The 17128-nt window shown below is 31.3% G+C and overlaps 2 protein-coding genes across 2 annotated transcripts; both read left to right on the top strand.

Moving 5' to 3' along the window:
- Positions 1 to 422: 422 nt before the first annotated feature.
- On the top strand, positions 423 to 4436 carry LOC120085062 (UDP-N-acetylglucosamine transporter UGNT1). Its single transcript, XM_039040907.1, has 11 exons — positions 423 to 519; positions 665 to 853; positions 1308 to 1384; positions 1832 to 1987; positions 2085 to 2218; positions 2684 to 2814; positions 2960 to 3004; positions 3134 to 3231; positions 3641 to 3748; positions 3865 to 3921; positions 4018 to 4436. The coding sequence occupies exons 2-11, from the start codon at positions 682 to 684 to the stop codon at positions 4090 to 4092; spliced, it is 1053 nt and encodes a 350-aa protein (XP_038896835.1). The 5' UTR covers positions 423 to 519; positions 665 to 681; the 3' UTR covers positions 4093 to 4436.
- Positions 4437 to 13875: 9439 nt separating this feature from the next.
- On the top strand, positions 13876 to 17128 carry LOC120086568. Its single transcript, XM_039043286.1, has 5 exons — positions 13876 to 14427; positions 14787 to 14886; positions 15225 to 15324; positions 15637 to 15725; positions 16325 to 17128. Exons 1-5 carry the CDS (start codon positions 14214 to 14216, stop codon positions 16653 to 16655), a joined length of 834 nt encoding a protein of 277 aa, XP_038899214.1. The 5' UTR covers positions 13876 to 14213; the 3' UTR covers positions 16656 to 17128.

Here is a 17128-nt window from a genome sequence, read left to right as displayed (position 1 = left end):
TTAGAAGCAGCTCGAGTACACAGATACATATAGTATATCATTCTCCATTACATTATTTCCTCTATGAGGAAAAGAAAAGTTAATAAACCTGCAATCTCGAGGGTGGATGTGTGTCGAAACTTCAACCTTCGACAACGTAAGCAGATTCGCGAGATTTCCCTTGTCGAGGGTTGAAGTTTCGACTTATGTATTGTTTCAAGTTTTTCTTTGTTCGTCGAGTCTCAACGTTCGACCTCACATTAGTCTGAGTTCTCAACATTCACCTCTAGCCTCGAATTCCCAAAACAATAATATTTCTCTAATAAGTTTCAAAACAACAATATTTATCTAATAAGTTTTAAAAACAACAATATTAATATCAAAGGTCCGTAATAAATAGGTAAATTTTAAAATAAAATTTTGTTTGTCTTTAACCAAAAAAATCCGCCAACAAACAAGCCACTGCACTGCAACGACGGCCAATTTCCCAACGAAGAATATTCAAACGGAGCGAGCGAGTCAACTCATTAACCGCGTTTGGTAACTCATCGAGTCCAGAATCGTTTCTTTCTGTTTTTGATTGGCTTCCCTTAACCTGGCGACTACCAAACGGTTTTCGCGCTCCATATCGCTGTATTGTTCTTCTCCCAAATCCCAATTCCTAATCGATTTCTACGCTTCACAGAGAAGGCGAGCTCAAATATGTCATTGAAGGCGTCGAATTCCGAGAAGAATTTGTTGCTGCCGGTGTCGGATCCTCCACACGGCAGTGAAGAGAAAGAGCGATTGATCAGAGGCGATGAGAAGCTCTTCAGAGGATCCGCCATGACCAAACGAGGAGCCTATGCTGCTCTCTCTTACATGGCTTGTGCAGGTACGCCTAATCGCATCTGAATTCGATGTTTGATTCGTGTGGCTTTCCAATTTTCTGTTCAGATCTATCTGCAGAGTGTTTGATTTTTTTACGCATATTATACTTTTCTGAGAATTAGGTTTTCCGATGAGGATGGTTTTCTACTTGTCTTACTGTTTCCGAAGAATTTGGCGTGATTTGTGTTAATGTCGAGTAATTGTTTCAACTTTTGTAATATACTCTGTTTCCAGTTGCTTGATGTATACTTTTATTTTATTGTTATTACTATTTTTTTCTTTTCCGTTTATAATCTACTGAAGAATTAATGTAGAAGAATAAAAATTAGTTTTACTGTTCGGCTTTCTGCACAGTTGATGATGTTCAGTAGTCTGTTTGATCGGTGACTGGGATCCAACTTATGATGTCAAATATTGTTCAATTTTATCTAACCAGAGGTTTCTTATCATTTATGCAGTGCTATTGGTTTTGTTCAACAAAGCTGCACTTTCTTCTTATAATTTTCCAAGTGCAAACGTTGTTACACTTGTTCAGGTAAATGTCTTACTTGGTTATCTCGATGAAGTTTGAACAACTCTTGATAGTGAAATATTTGGATTTGGAAAATCGATATTGTTTTGAAGAGAACGATATACTCAGTTGTTGTCATCTTATAATTCTGGACATTTTCAGTGGAGAGCATTGTCTATAGAATGTAGTATTGGACTGGTATATGTTCTTTTTCTGCTTGTATAGAATATATTAGGTGTGAAGGTTAGTGAAACTGCTATGTCTTTGTGCTTTTATTCCTTAATGTTGTCCTTTATATCAGGTTGCGATATTTTGTACTGATTGGTATCATTTTAATGCCATATCTTTAAATGTTCGCTGCTCAACTATGCATGGTTTTGGTCACATGTTTCGCTTTTCTTCTTCCGATAACATGTGATTGTTGAGATGTTGCTTGTTGTTAAGACACATTTTTCCTTATTTGTGGTGCAGATGGTATGTTCATGTTCTTTTCTGTATGCATTGAGACGCTGGAAAGTCATATCTTTTACAGTGGGTGATTCCTTTTCTGATAATGCTGCTTCAATGGTTCCAATGAAGACATTGAGGCAAACCAGTCCTCTTGCAGGGACGTATTTGCTTTACATGGTAACTTTAAATTATTTGATGAGAAATGGTAGATGCTTTATATCTCTTTCATACATTATTATTGATGTGTAAGAACTCCAAAATTTCTTCCTGAAAGCTAGCTACTATGGAGTCTGTTCGTGGAGTAAATGTTCCCATGTACACTACCCTCAGGCGGACCACAGTTGTTTTCACGATGGTTGTGGAGTATCTGCTGGCAGGACAAAAGTATACATATTCAATTGTTGGAAGGTAAGATCTGCAGCTACTACATGCATCTTCTTGCTTTTTCTTCAACTTCATAATCCACCTTTCTTTTGAAAATTCCAGATATACTATGAGTTGATCTCCTAGTGAAGGTTGTCTAACATCTGCAGGGATGTTGTTGACTGTTCTTCCTTTATTTTGCTTCTTGAGCACTTGGCGGCTTTATTTTATCTGAGGATTTTGGGTTTTTTGAAATAGAGAAATAGGTGATTTCATCAGAATTTTTTTTCCATCACTCTCTGTTAGCTGTTAAGTTGAGGGATTCATGCTTCTGGAGTCTAAAATTGCACAGTCAATACCCTTGTTCCCCTCTTTTCTTCATTTGAGTTTGTTGCTAGGGACATTTGTTTTTTTCCCTTTTTTGATTTGTTTCATTAACTTGGATATTCTATTTTAGTGGAAATGGTTCTGATTTAATAATTCAACTGAAAATTTAAAGGATGTTATCAGTGTTGGTTTGATAGTTCTTGGTGCATTTATTGCTGGAGCTCGTGACTTGTCCTTTGACGTATATGGCTATTCTGTAGTTTTCTTGTCCAACGTCACCACAGCAATCTACCTTGCAACTATTTCCCGCATTGGTAGTTTGACTTCTTTTCTTTTCTATTCTCTGTCTTTCTCTCATCATTTCTTTATCTTTATTTTTGTCCTCCGTTGAGGATCTTTGGATGGAGTTACTTTTTTGTATGCGTTGCTGAATACTTTTTCTATAATTCCTTATGTTAGGAAAATCAAGTGGTCTTAATAGCTTTGGCCTCATGTGGTGCAACGGTGAGCTAACTGATTCTTTGTAAAACTAGATTTTTGGTTTGTCACTTTTTCCCATTTTCCCGCCTATACAATCAGGTAATTTTGTATTTCCTACTCTTGACATTTTATTCCTTTGTGAATCCACTGTAGGAATTTTATGCACTCCAGTTCTACTTTTCTGGACATTTATACGGGGTGACTTGGAGGCAACTATTAGCTTTCCTCACCTTTTTTCACCTGGATTTCTAGTAAGTCGTATTTACTACACACAGAGCCCTTTATTGGGCCTATAAATGCGCGCACACAACAAATTTTGTTTAATGAAAAAATTAGTTTGTGCCAACATGAACACAAATCAACTTCTACTATCAAAGGTCTGAGGTTCGATTCCCCTGCCCCACATATTGTATAAAAAAAAATAGTTTGCTTCTCTCAAGCACACAGACCTTTTATAGTAAAATATATTTACTCTTAATCATATTTTTGATGGATTCATTTAGAAGTGTGTGATGTTGTGTAGTATCAATTTCTATCATCCCCTCATTGCTGCACTTTTCAAATCTTTATATTTCTTTTATGGGTTCTTTCTGAAAATTCACCATGTTTTGGGCAATATCCAATTTTCCATGACCTGTGCGAACCCTTTTCTATGGTCAGGTAGTGATGTTTTGTTCGTGCACACTGGCTTTCTTCTTGAACTATAGTATATTTCTAAACACCACTCTAAATTCGGCTGTGACACAAACTATATGTGGTAATCTGAAGGTACTTTCACAGCTTCTCTCTTATTTCCCTTGCCCATTTATTTCATACTTAAATTTCTTCTTACGTTAATGTCCTACTTCTATTTATGTTGACCTTGTTACTTTGTAATAATAAAGGATCTTTTTACAATTGGACTGGGTTGGATGATATTTGGCGGCCTTCCTTTTGACCTGGTGAGTAAAATACCTATTCCAATTCGATCACAATCATTCCTCAACCATCATCCTTTATTTGGTCTTTCTAAAGTCTCTGATTTGTTGTGTTTGCAGCTAAATGTAATTGGGCAACTTCTGGGTTTTATTGGCTCTGGTTTGTATGCCTATTATAAGCTCATAGGGAAATAAATCCTCTAAATGGTAAGTTTAATAGGAGAGATTAGCTTGGTTTTTTGTGGGTAGATCTTGCTCTCTGAGCAGGTGCTCATCCAATTTTTTCCTTTTTAGGCACTAGCATTTATCTTTTTGCTTGATTCCTATTTGTTCTGTTTGACTTCCTTGGCAACCACAATTTTTTTAGGGTTTAACCAACCTAATTCCCTGAACAGTTTAAGCCCATACTTATTGGTGCAGTTCTTCAAGACCGACCCTCTTTTTGATATTTTACTCGGTGCAACGGCCATTTTATTGACCATTAAATTTAGATGTTTGGAAAAAGAATAGAAAACTGATTTCTTTTCCCTTGATTGCTACAAATTATGATGGTCACCTTTCTTTTTCTTTTTTATTTTCTATGGAATGAGAGAATGTTTTTAAATCATCTTAGCTTAATTCAAAATTTTATACTTCTTTAACGCAATTTTGATACTATTAAAATTTATTTGGAACATTCTATTAATCTTAGTGATAAAATAATTAATCATATCTTCGGATAATTTTTTTAGGAAAAATTTCCCTTCTTTTTTTTTTTAACAATATGTAGGGTGGGAGAGCCTCTAACTTTGAGGTTGATAGTACAAATCATTATGTCATTTGAACTATATGCTCATTTTGGGGAAAGATTTTAAAATTTACTCTTTTAACTTGTAATGCTATATCAATTTTTATCCTAAATTTTCAATTTCGTCAAAGTGAACTCTTCATTTTGTTTAATGGCACAATTTTCCTCGATTAAAATTTTAATAATGCACCATTTTATCCAAAAACAAGGTAGAAATCTTTGTAACTTAATTTTGATGTTGACTCAAATTTGTGCTACATAATTCGTACAGAATTAATTTTGCTTAGTTCATTCATCAATCATGGAATAACTTTGTCAAATTCATAAATTTCACAACCTTATCATTGGACCATACATATGTTTTATAGTTAAGAGTATTTTTAGATAGAATTTTTAAATGGACGTTTATCATATGGTAAAATATGCAACACTTCTTAAGTTTGATGTTAAAATTGCAACATGGGATGAAAGTGAGTTGAAGGTAAAAAAATCGATACATAGTTTTAATTTTGTTTTTCTTTTTTAAACTCAACTGTAGAAAGAATAATTAGTAAGAAGTTGGCGCAATATTGATGACTCCCAAACTTTTGAATTCATGGTCAAATTATAATCTTTGGTTTCTCTTACATTTAACCATATAAAACCACAGGTATATGCAAGATTATAAAATTTATCTAATTATTGATCAGTTTAAGTAAAATTTACAAAATATACAATACTAAACATTTTTTTTAAAATAAAAAATAAAAAATAATCTAGACATGTTTAAATGCAGTGGATTAATTATTATGATAACTTAACCTTTTCTCTTTGCCAACTTTTGATGAGTTAATTATAGATTTGCTTAAGGTATACTTCATAATGACATAATTTTTAAATATTTGTTTTAAAAAATTATATATGCTTACCAACAACTTCTTTATCTATGTTTATACCTTTGTTAAATACATAATTAGTTAATGTGATTTAAGTAAAAAAGGAATATGATCGAAAAGAATTGACATCACATTTAAATGAGAGATCACTGTGCAAGCAATGTCAAGAATTTTTTAAAGGCAAACAAAGAAACAAAGTAACCACATTAACTACTTTCTCACATCCTCATCACAAGTGAAGGGGAGGACAGGACACTATCGGGAAAAATCTCTTTCTAGATCAGAGAATATCAAAATTACAATAACATGAGCAATTTTGTTCTTCTCTCTAGGGTGATAAAAAGAAGAGATATTAATAAGATTTCCAAATAAAAATAAGGCTAAATTATATATAAAAAAAAAAATACTCTTGAACTTTACACTATGTATCAAAAATGTCCTTGAAATTTTGAAAGTTTCAAAAGTATCCCTAAACTTCTAAAATGAGTTCAGAAAAACCCTTGTCGTTAGTTTTGGATGGAAATCGTTAAAGTTTTGTTTCAAAAATATCCCTAAACTTTTAAATTTTTCAAAAATACCCTTAACTTAATAAAAGTTTTAAAAAAAAAAATACCTCTACCATTAGTATTTGAATAGAAATCGTTGATCCCTTGTGAGAAAAAAATAACTTTAAACATTAAAACAAAAAATTTAAAAAAAAATATGAAAGTCTTGAAATCATTTAGTGCTTTATTTATTATATTTCTTCTTATTATAGTTCATATACTTTGATTAAAGTGTGTAATTTTATTTATTTATTTATTTATTTATTTTAGATAAACAAATGTCAAATAGTTAACAAAAAGGGAAGTAAGAGTATATTTGAAGGGAGGGGAGAAAAGGATGAAAAATAGAGACGCAAGAAAGTAATAACAATATATGTCCATATAACATGAAGGATATTTTTTTAAACTTTTTTTAAAGTTTAAGGGTATTTTTGAAATTTTTTAAAGTTCAAGGATATTTATGAAACAAAACATTAACGGTTTCCATCCAAAATTAACGGTAAGAGTATTTTTTAACTCATTCTAAAAGTTTATGGGTATTTTTGAAACTTAGCATTTTTTACCGAAAGTATAAAGTTCATAAACACCTTTTATAATTTAGCCTAAAAGTAATATCCCAACGAAGACCTCAATTTTAACTAAGGAGAACTCCTTTTCTAATTGGTAACATCCCACGCATAAAACTGTAGTTCCAATGGCGGATTCAACTTGGCCCACTCTGGCTCGATAACGAACAAACCTTTCAACACAATTTTTGCTTTCAACATACTGACCAAAATCGGACCACCATATTAAAGAATAAAGAATTGAATATTGACAAGCTACACTATCCATTATGTTTCCCGTGACCCATTCATAAAACTTTAAAGTAAAGTATATATCCTTAACTTGGAATAATTTTATATTTTGCGACCTCCTCCTAATTATTATAGGAAACATACGAATGAGGTCAAATGACCATGTGATCTATGGAGACGATCTTCGCTCTCATAAGCATTGAAATTTCAAAAAGAAAATAGTGACATTACAAACTAAAAAAGTTTGAATTAGACTTGCTTGTCCTAAAATTTAGGAGCATAACGGAAACATGGACGTGAAGAAAATATAATATAATAAATAAAATATATAAATAAAATAAAATAAAATAAAATAAATAAAATTTAGAATAAATAAACAAAATAAAATAAATTATAGAAAATAGAAAAAATATGGAGTTTGTAGAAATCTAGGAACTGTTTGGTAGAGAATTTGAAAATATAAATTTGAAAACAATCGATCCAATGAAAATAGAATTGTATTTATATGTGTTTGGTAGCAGATTCAGAAATTAGATTATAATTTAAACAATTATTTAAAAGGTAAATTATTTTAAATGGTAAAACTGTTGAAAATATTTACAAGATATAGCAAAATTTTAGATTATCAATGATAGACGTTGATAGACACTGATAGACTTCTATCAATGTTTATCAATGTCACTTATAGACACTGATAGAAGTCTATCGGTGTCTATAAGCGTCTATCATTGATAATTCTAAAATTTTGCTATATTTTATAAATATTTTGGTTCATTTTTCTATATTTGAAAACGGCCCTATTTAAAATGTGATTGATACTGTATATTTATAAATCATAAAACTAATTGTAGTTACGTACTAATATTTAGTTGACAACTATTGTAAACTTATTGATGTTAAAAAAATTATATAGTTATTATTTTGTAATATTATATAATTTATAATATATTGCATAATACCTATCATATTTTTTTAGAAAATGAATTAAGTTTATAACATGACATATTGTATTTTTTTACACGTTTTGATCTTTATTTAAAATAATTTTACATTTTAAAATTTAAAATTCAAAATTTGGATACAATGAAAACATAACAATGTTGTTTTCAAAATTTGTATTGTTTGGATCATAGAATACAAAAATAGTTTTCAGAAACAGATTCCATTGCCAAACGGATATTTGTTGAGCATAGTGAATCTGAAAACATACAACAAAATCTGGATTTTTTACCAAGCATGCCCTAAAATTCTCAGTCTCCAATAATTTCTTTACTTTTCTCATAAACATGCAATTCCAAGATTCACCAAATGCAACTATTTAAAGACAATTTGACAAGTAGCTAGGATGTGGAATGAAGTGGCAACTAAGGATCATTCATAAGGCACTTGGACTTCATGTAGAATGACATAGGGTGGTGACGGAAGAATTACACATGGTCTTTTGGGACACTAATCATGGGCATCTATGTTACACCTAGATTTAAATATTTATAGTACTCTCCCTTAAATGGCCATTGTATATGAAATATGTCTCGTTAAAACCTTACTATGAAAAATCTAATGGAAAAAAATGCTAGTGAAGGGATATGTAAGTCTGATAATCCTAAAAAAATGCAATATATTTACTCCCCCGCATGGAGACATCACTTGAGATTTTTGAGTCACCCCATTTCGATATCATGCACCAATTTTTCAAAAGTTGTGGTGCCAGGTTATCCTTCGAATAAATTTGTTGTATAATGATGTCATCATTTTCTTTAAGATTACAAATGTAGAAAAACTTGGGTGAAATATGCTTCGTTTTATCTCATTTAATATATCCTCCTTTGATTTGGGCTATATATACCGTGTTGTTGTCATTTAATATCCTTGGAAGATTTTTACTAAAAGATAAGTCACATGTTCCATGAATGTGTTGAGTAATTGATTTTAGTCATATATATTCTCAACTACCTTCGTGAATTGCAAGAATTTTAGCATGATTTGAGGAAGTAGCTGTTATGGTCGGTTTCACTGATCGTTATGATATAACAGTTCCCCTGAGATTTAGCTTTGTGTGGATCAAATAAATATCCAGAAACTACATAATTAACTAGATCAAAATTTGATTTATTTGAATAAAACAAACTCATATTTGGAGATAACGGAGTATATGCTTAATTCCATTCCAATGTCTTTTTGTTAGAGAAAAACATTATCTGGTCTTGTATTATTAGCAAGATACATAAGTGCACCAATTGCAATAAGATATGGTACCTCAGGACCAATAAGTTCTTCATTATCATCTCGAAACCGAAATATATCTTTCTTCATATTTAGTGAATGAACTTCCATTGGAATGTTTAATTGATGTGTTTTGTCCATATAAAATATTTTCAAAATTTTTCCTATATAAGTTGACTGATGAACGAATATCGCATCTACTAAATATTTAATTTACAAGCCAAGAAAAAATTTTGTTATTTCAAGATCTTTCATTTCAAATTCTTTTTCAAGATATTCTATTGCTTTTGAAAACTCTTCAGGAGTTTCAATATATTTAAATCATCAATATACATAGTTATAATAGCAAATCCTGACTATGATCTTGTTATAAAAACACATGGACATATTGAATTATTTTGATATCTTTCTTTCAACAAATATCCACCCAGTTGATTGTACCACATTCGTCCTGATTGTTTTAATCCATATAATGATCTCTGTAACTTTATTGAATAAAATTCCTGAGAATTTAATTTATATGTTTCAGGTATCTTAAATCCTTTTGGGATTCTCATATAAATGTCATTATCAAGTGATCCATATAAATATGTTGTGATTGCATCCATAAGATGCATGTCCAGATTTTCATACATAATCAGGCTAATTAAAAATCTTAATATAATTGCATCTACTACCAGAGAATATGTCTCCTCATGATTGATATCACGTCTTTGTGAAAAACCTTGTGCAACTAGTCTTACTTTCTATCTTACAACCTCGTTATTTCCATTTCTTTTTCTCACAAATACTCATTTATATCCCACAAGTTTGACTTTTTCTGGTGTTTGGACTACTAGTCCAAAAAATTGACGTTTTGAAAGTGAATTTAATTATGCTTCGATTCCTTCTTTCCACGGAGGCCAATATTTTGTATGTCGACATCTTCATCAAATCTTGATTCAAGATCCTCATTTAAGATATAATATAAAAATAACATTATACGCAAAAATGTTGTCAATAACTATGTTAATTAGATTTCATCTTTTTCTTGTCATGACATAGTTTTTGAAATCTCATTATTATATTAGGTATTGCACCTTCCTCATTAGTCCTGTTAAGGATTTCTTCATGGGTATTTATATCCTCAACCAAATCTTTTTTACTATTAACTATCTTTCTTTCTCGAGAATTTTTATCTTTGGAACCCACGCTTTTTGCGTGTTCTAGATTCATTAATGACAAATTGTTGCACTGGGATATTAATTTTTTTATGGAACATTTGCAGCTGGTATGTATGACTTAGTTACAATCTTTTCATTTATAATGCAACCGGTAATTGATTTGCTATATTTTGCAAATAAAATATTTTCTAAACTTCAAATTCACAAATCTGTACAGGGATCTAAATGAGACAATAATGATGTATTCTATGTAATTTCTTTTTCCAGCTTCTTAATTCATCCTCCTAATGTTGGAAAATTTGTCTCATAAAATGGTAATAAAAAAAAATCGTACAGTAAATACATCACCCGTCAAGGATTTGAGATATTTGATAATTGATGGGGAATCATATCCAACCTATATTCCTAACCTGCTTTGAGGACTTATCTTAGTACGTTGTGGTGGAGCAATTGAAACATATACTGCACATCCAAGAATTCTCATATTGAAAAAAAATTTGACTCATGACCATAAGCTAATTGTAATGGCGAGTACTTATAATAAGCTATTGACCTAATACGTATAAGTGATACAATATACAAAATAGCATGACCCCCATACAGATGTAGGAAGCTTAGCTCTCATTATAAGCAATGACCTAGCAATTAATTGCAAATATTTTATAAATGATTATGCTAAGTCATTTTGTGTTTGAACATCATGAGCTACATGATGTTCAACACTTATCACAATTGACATACAATAATTATTAAAAGTTAGGATGTAAATTCACCACTATTATCAAGACGAATGGTCTTAATTTTATAATCAGAAAATTGTGTTTTTAACTTAAGTATTTGAACAAGTAATCTTGCAGATACAAAATTTCGACTTGATAATAAGCACACATATGACCATCTACTAAATGCTTTTATTAATATCATAAAATATCTAAATGGTCCACTTGCTAAGTTAATAGATCCACATATATTACAATGAATTTGTTAAAAAAGAAATGTAGGTAATTCAATTCCCACCTTAGCTGGTGATGGTCTAATTATTAATTTTTCTTGAGATCAAGCATCACAAAATATTCATTAGATAAAAAAATCTTCTAGATCTTCGATAGATGTTCATGTGAAATTCTCAATAATTCTTCTCATCATTATAGACCCCAGATGACCCGATCAGTCATGCTAAATTATAAATATATCTGGATTTATGAATTTCACATTCATTATTGCATATGTTTCAATTATTCGTATATGAATATAATATAATCTAGAAGATAAAGCAAACAACTTTTCCGGTATATGTTTTTCACATGAGATAATAGATATGATATAAAATACCCCATCTCATTCTTTCTACTTAGTCTCAATATGATAACCATTGCAATGTATATCTTTAAATTAACTTAATAGATTTCTCTTTGATTGGCTAAAGAACAATGCATTGTCAATTGTAAATTTTGTTCCTTTAGGCAAAATAATATTGTTTTTCCAAATCTTTCAATTAGGTTTGCAGAACCAATATTGTAGTTTGGAATAATATTTTCTACTTGTAAGTATTGTGTGGGTAGTTGCACTATAAACTCCCCATGCTTCTTCATTAAACAAATTAATTACAATAAGAGAAACGACTTAGAATATTAAAAGTTTAGTCTTAGCTAAATTCACAACATTCGATTCAGGGAATGGTGTTGCTCCAGTTGGTCGGGATTCATGATTTTTCATCCACGATTATTAAAATTCATAATATTTACTTTAAGGAATGTTGTTACTCTAGTTGGTTAAGATTCATGATTTTTTAATTAATAACTCGTTATTTCGTTCGGTCACGAAAAGACATTAGATAAGTTTAATTTTTTTAAAAAAAATATTTCTCTTGATATCACTGCTGCATGAGCATATATGAGATACGAAATATAGAAAAATGTCTTATCTAACATATTGATTTAAAGTCTTGGAGCCTTAAAATCCATTCATAAAAAGCTTTAGGAAGAATAATTGCTTTCCATGATCATATCTGTATTGCATCCAAGTGTATTTCGGCATCAAGCACTCATGACAAATGATTATTACCATTAATATCAAATGCTACAGATTATGATTTTTTTAAGATTTGTCATAGTAACAGTATCATAAAATATTGTATTTATATTAGAAATTTAATATATACCAAACATGCAAAACAAACATTTAATTTATTAATTATAATGAAGATAGGGAAAACAACATACCTTTAAGGCCTACCTTTAGTGAGAAAAATGATAGAAACTCGTGCTGATAATGTGTTGTAAAATTTAGAAGCACAATGGAAATACGAATGTGAAAAAATATAGTATAATAATAAAATATAAACAAATAAAATAAAATTAACTATAAAACTAAAATTTAGAATAAAGAAATGAAATAAAGAAAATTATAGAAAATAGAAAAGTTATGGAAATTATGAAAATCTAAAATTCTCATTCTCCAATTCTTTCTTTACTTTTCTCACCAACATGCAATTTCAAGACCCATCAAATGCTACTATTTATAGGTAATTGGCAGGTAGTAGCTTGAATGAAGTAGACACTAGGATGTGTATTCATAAGGCACTTAGATTTCATGTAGAATGATACATTGTGGTGATGGAAGAATTATAGTCTTTTAGGACACTAATCATAGGCATCAATGTTACACCTAGGTTTAAATATTTATAATATGGCTAGATTTTTCTTTGATAAAACCTTTTAATTGACTTTCATTTAGAGATGCCAATTTTTCTTGAGGTAGTCTACTCCAAAGGAGACAAGAATGGGAGAGAGCATGGATGATTTTCTTTTCGTTGGTTCAACGGGACAAGGACATGGATCATATTTTCCATTTCCGTCTCTGTCTTTTTTTTTTTTTTTTAGTATTATGTGTGTGTATGAATTATTAGTTGCCAAAAACAAGCATAGCTTAACTTACATATAATATGGGTTAGTGATTAAGAGATATGTGATTCAAAGTCTCTACCTTATTATACTAAGAAAAAAAAAATTAGTTAATACAATATAAAGATTGAAAAAACTCGTGAACTCATTGTATAAATTATTTTTTCCTTGGATATTTGTATTTGGATAATTATTTTAAATGGTAAAACTATTGAAAACATTTTTATTATAACAAAATCTCACTATCTATCAATGATAGACTACAATAAAAATCTATCATTGACACTGATAGATGTCTATCGCGGTCTCTTGTAGTCTATCATGGATAAATAATAAACCTATAAATAAGTTCACTAATTTTTCTTTATTTGAAAACAACTCTATTTATTTCTTGGTCTCCCACTATTCATAAATAATTCTTTTATAACAAACCTAAACGAAGTAATATGATAAAAGTTTGGTTATTTTTAAATATAGAAAAATGAGTGACAATATTTCGCAAATAGACTATGATAATTTGCTATTAATTGTGAATATTTTCATAAATTTTATCATTTAAAATAATTTTTCTCTAAAAAAAAATTCCCCACATTTCTGCCTTGAAATCGAAATGAGAGAAAACGACATCGTTTTAGAAGGAAAGGCAGTTGAAGGCGCTTGAGAAACCGTTAGCGCCACGTAACCCAGTCGTAACTACCATCGTCTCCATGACCGTACTAAAAAAGCGAAAAGAAAAGAAAAGAAAAGAAAAAGAAAAAGAAAAGGAAAGGAAAAAAAAAATTGAAATTAGAGCTTAAAAATTTGTTCAGTTCTCAGGAATTGCCTCCGACACAAGCTCCGAATGCCACTCTTTCTTCAAGAAAAGCCAAGCCCTAAAACTCTCCTCCTTCAACTCTCTCTCCATTTTCACCATGCCGTGTTCTTCTTTCCTAAGCATCTCTTTCCCTTTTTTCTCTGCCCTTCCCTCATATTAAGCCACCCCATTTCATCCCTTTTCCGATCCTCTCATCGTCTTCCATTTCCATGGCTATCGACGGTGTTTGCACACTTGACGTTGTGGAGTTTCCTCCGCCACCGCCGCCGCCGCCAACGACGGTCGAGAAGCATCGTAGATCATTCTCGCTTCTTTCGTCTCCTTTGATGATCGTTGGGCTCTCCAGGAAGAATGTTCTATATCGCCAGCTTCCACATCAGCCTCTCATGCTCTCTGTCCTTAAATTGGATGGCTCTTGTTTCGGTAATTTCTGTTTCTGTGGCTGTGGAATGTTCTTGTTTCGGTAATTTCTGTTTCTGTGGCTGTGGAATGTTTTCTGTTTGATGCTTTTGTTTATTCGATTTGGGGTAATTTGTGCTGATGCTGGAGAATGGAGATTATTATCTGCTTGTGAGTTTGTTTTATGTCTGATTAAGGGCAGAGATGTTGATGATTTCTATGTTCTTTTCCGTTGTTTTCCTGAATAAGGGCAGAGATATTCAATGCTATTATTTAACCACCAAAGTGAAAAAACTGATGTCCTAAATTTGAAGAATAAGAATGTGTTTGTTGCAACCATTTTAATATAGGAGGACTTCAATGAATTGAGATGTTTGACGCAGATATTCAAGTTAAGAGATCTGCTACTGTTGCTGAATTAAAGGGCGCAGTAGAGTCGGTCTTCAGCCACATGCCACAGAATGGACCGGGAAAGATTTCATGGTTGGTTTATTTCATTATTTCACCATTTGATTGTAAGAATGAGATTACCATTATCTTCTGTCAGATCCTATTATGAAATTCCAGTTATTTCATGTGTTTATTTATCAATGCCGGGCCAAAACTAAGGACGATATATTGATGACATGTTGTTGGAAGTTTGAAGGAGATGCTTAATAAAACTACTTATCAGCTCTAAATTATTAACTTCCCAAGACTTTATCTGCCTTATTCTTAACTTGAGAAAATTTTGATCTGGATATCTTTCAACTATGACACAAAAGTTTATAGAAGGGTACTTCTCAATTTAAATGTTTTCTGTTCTTGTTTGATTCATGGAGGCTCCATGTGTGGTGGCATTTCTGCTTATGCTATGCTGGTCAAAAGTTAGTTGATGACGCAGACTACATCGCAAATTTTGGCATCAAGGATGGTGATCAGGTATGTAGTTAGTTCTATAGCTGTAGTTTATGTAGTCCTTTGTGTTGATGATTTCAATTTCCCGTGATGTCGGATCAATACGTTTACCATCATGACATAAATCAGAGCATTGTTTAGTTGAACAACAATTCAAGTTTCTTTAAATGAGTTAGTGTTTCATTGCTTATACTTGATTATTGATGCATTATTTGTGAATCTAGCTACTGTCAGGAATGTGCTTCTAGGATGTTAATGAAATATGAAAAGGAAGAGTATAGAATTACACAATTTAATGCTTACGTTAATTGGACTTCCTTGTTTTAACATGTTCAGCTTCAATTTGTCCGGCATGTCACAACTGGCTACAATGCTATAAGAAAACAATCAAAGAAATGCGTGGTTTCCTCAAAACTGCTCAGTAGGTGAGACTCTTACCTCTTAAATAGTGATCCTTGATGGGGAAAATCATTATTAACACAAAAAAAATCGGGGACTTGGGCATTAAAAGGACTTTCAAAAGCTTGAGACAACAAAAAAAACATCCATCTTGACAAGTGATAGAATATGCTGTTAGAAACTTTGGGTGCATACAAGATATCCGTTCCTTTAATTATTTATTAATCTAAACAATGTAGGCCCATTTGGTATCTATTTCATTTTTGTTTTTGGTTTTTAAAAATTAGGCCTATTTCGTCCTTTTTTCTTAGAATTTTTTTGCATCTTTCTTAAGCACATGAGTAAAATTCTTAGCCATATTCTATAAACAATAACAATATTTTTAAAAACTACTTTTTATAGTTTTCAAATTTTGGCTTGATTTTAAAAAAAATGTGAGTATAAAGTAGACAACAATGTAAGAAATCTAAAGGTGTAAAAGGTGCTTGCATGCTTAATTTTTACAAACTAAAAACTAAAAATCAAATGGTTACCAAACGGGACCGTACTTTTACCATGGCTCTTCATTGATCCATTGTTTCCAATTGCCAATCTGTTCTACTTACTAAGAGTTCTAAATTCTCAGGATATCATATCGGTCAAAAAACTACGAGCAAAATGATCAGGAAGATATGGAAAGATATAACTACAACGATATAGAGAGCGGAAGGTTTCAACACCATGGCAATAATGAGCTCTTCATGAACCATGAGCCAAAGATGGTAGTTTTTTTGGGAGGATGGTTCTCTCACACCAAGCTGGCATCCGCAGGAAAGACGCGCATCAATAGCCTGGTTCGTCCATCGGGAACTCGGCCTAGCCTGGTGCGTGGTTTTAAGAATTTAATACAATTATGCCGTGAGAAACGACATTATGAGAAAGTGAATAAAAAGAAGAGATCCATCATAGGAGTCTAAGTAGATTAGAAATTATTAATATACACACACGATTCAATTAGATTGAGTTAGTCAAAGCTCTGATGGGTTCATCTTCCTTCATAGTCCCCTTGATAATAAGGTGTTATAGAGATACCAGAATTCATAATGCTAGTCAGTTGGTGATTATTGTTTTTGTGGTTAATGACAATAATGGTAGGTAATTACGAAATTGTCCATTGATATAGAATAAGCATCCTACCAAAATATCTGTACCTATCAAAGTAAGCTTGACTCAGTAGTATTGGTATGACTTTCGTCTCTAGAGGTCAGAAGTTCAATCATCCACCCTGCAGTTGTTCTACTAAAAAAAATCTTGTACCTATAGAGAAACCAACTTGTACCTTACGGACATAACTCTAAATAGTTTTGTCTTTCTAGTTGTCATTTTCAGTCCTTCGCTTTCATTTACCATCTTTTTGTTCATAATTTTCTAAAAACTTGGTAAATTGCAA

Source organism: Benincasa hispida, chromosome 9 (genome assembly GCF_009727055.1).
Source record: "Benincasa hispida cultivar B227 chromosome 9, ASM972705v1, whole genome shotgun sequence".
Taxonomy (NCBI): domain Eukaryota; kingdom Viridiplantae; phylum Streptophyta; class Magnoliopsida; order Cucurbitales; family Cucurbitaceae; genus Benincasa; species Benincasa hispida.
The sequence above is the reverse complement of the archived record's forward strand: the minus strand, read 5'-3'. Positions and strand labels throughout refer to the sequence as shown.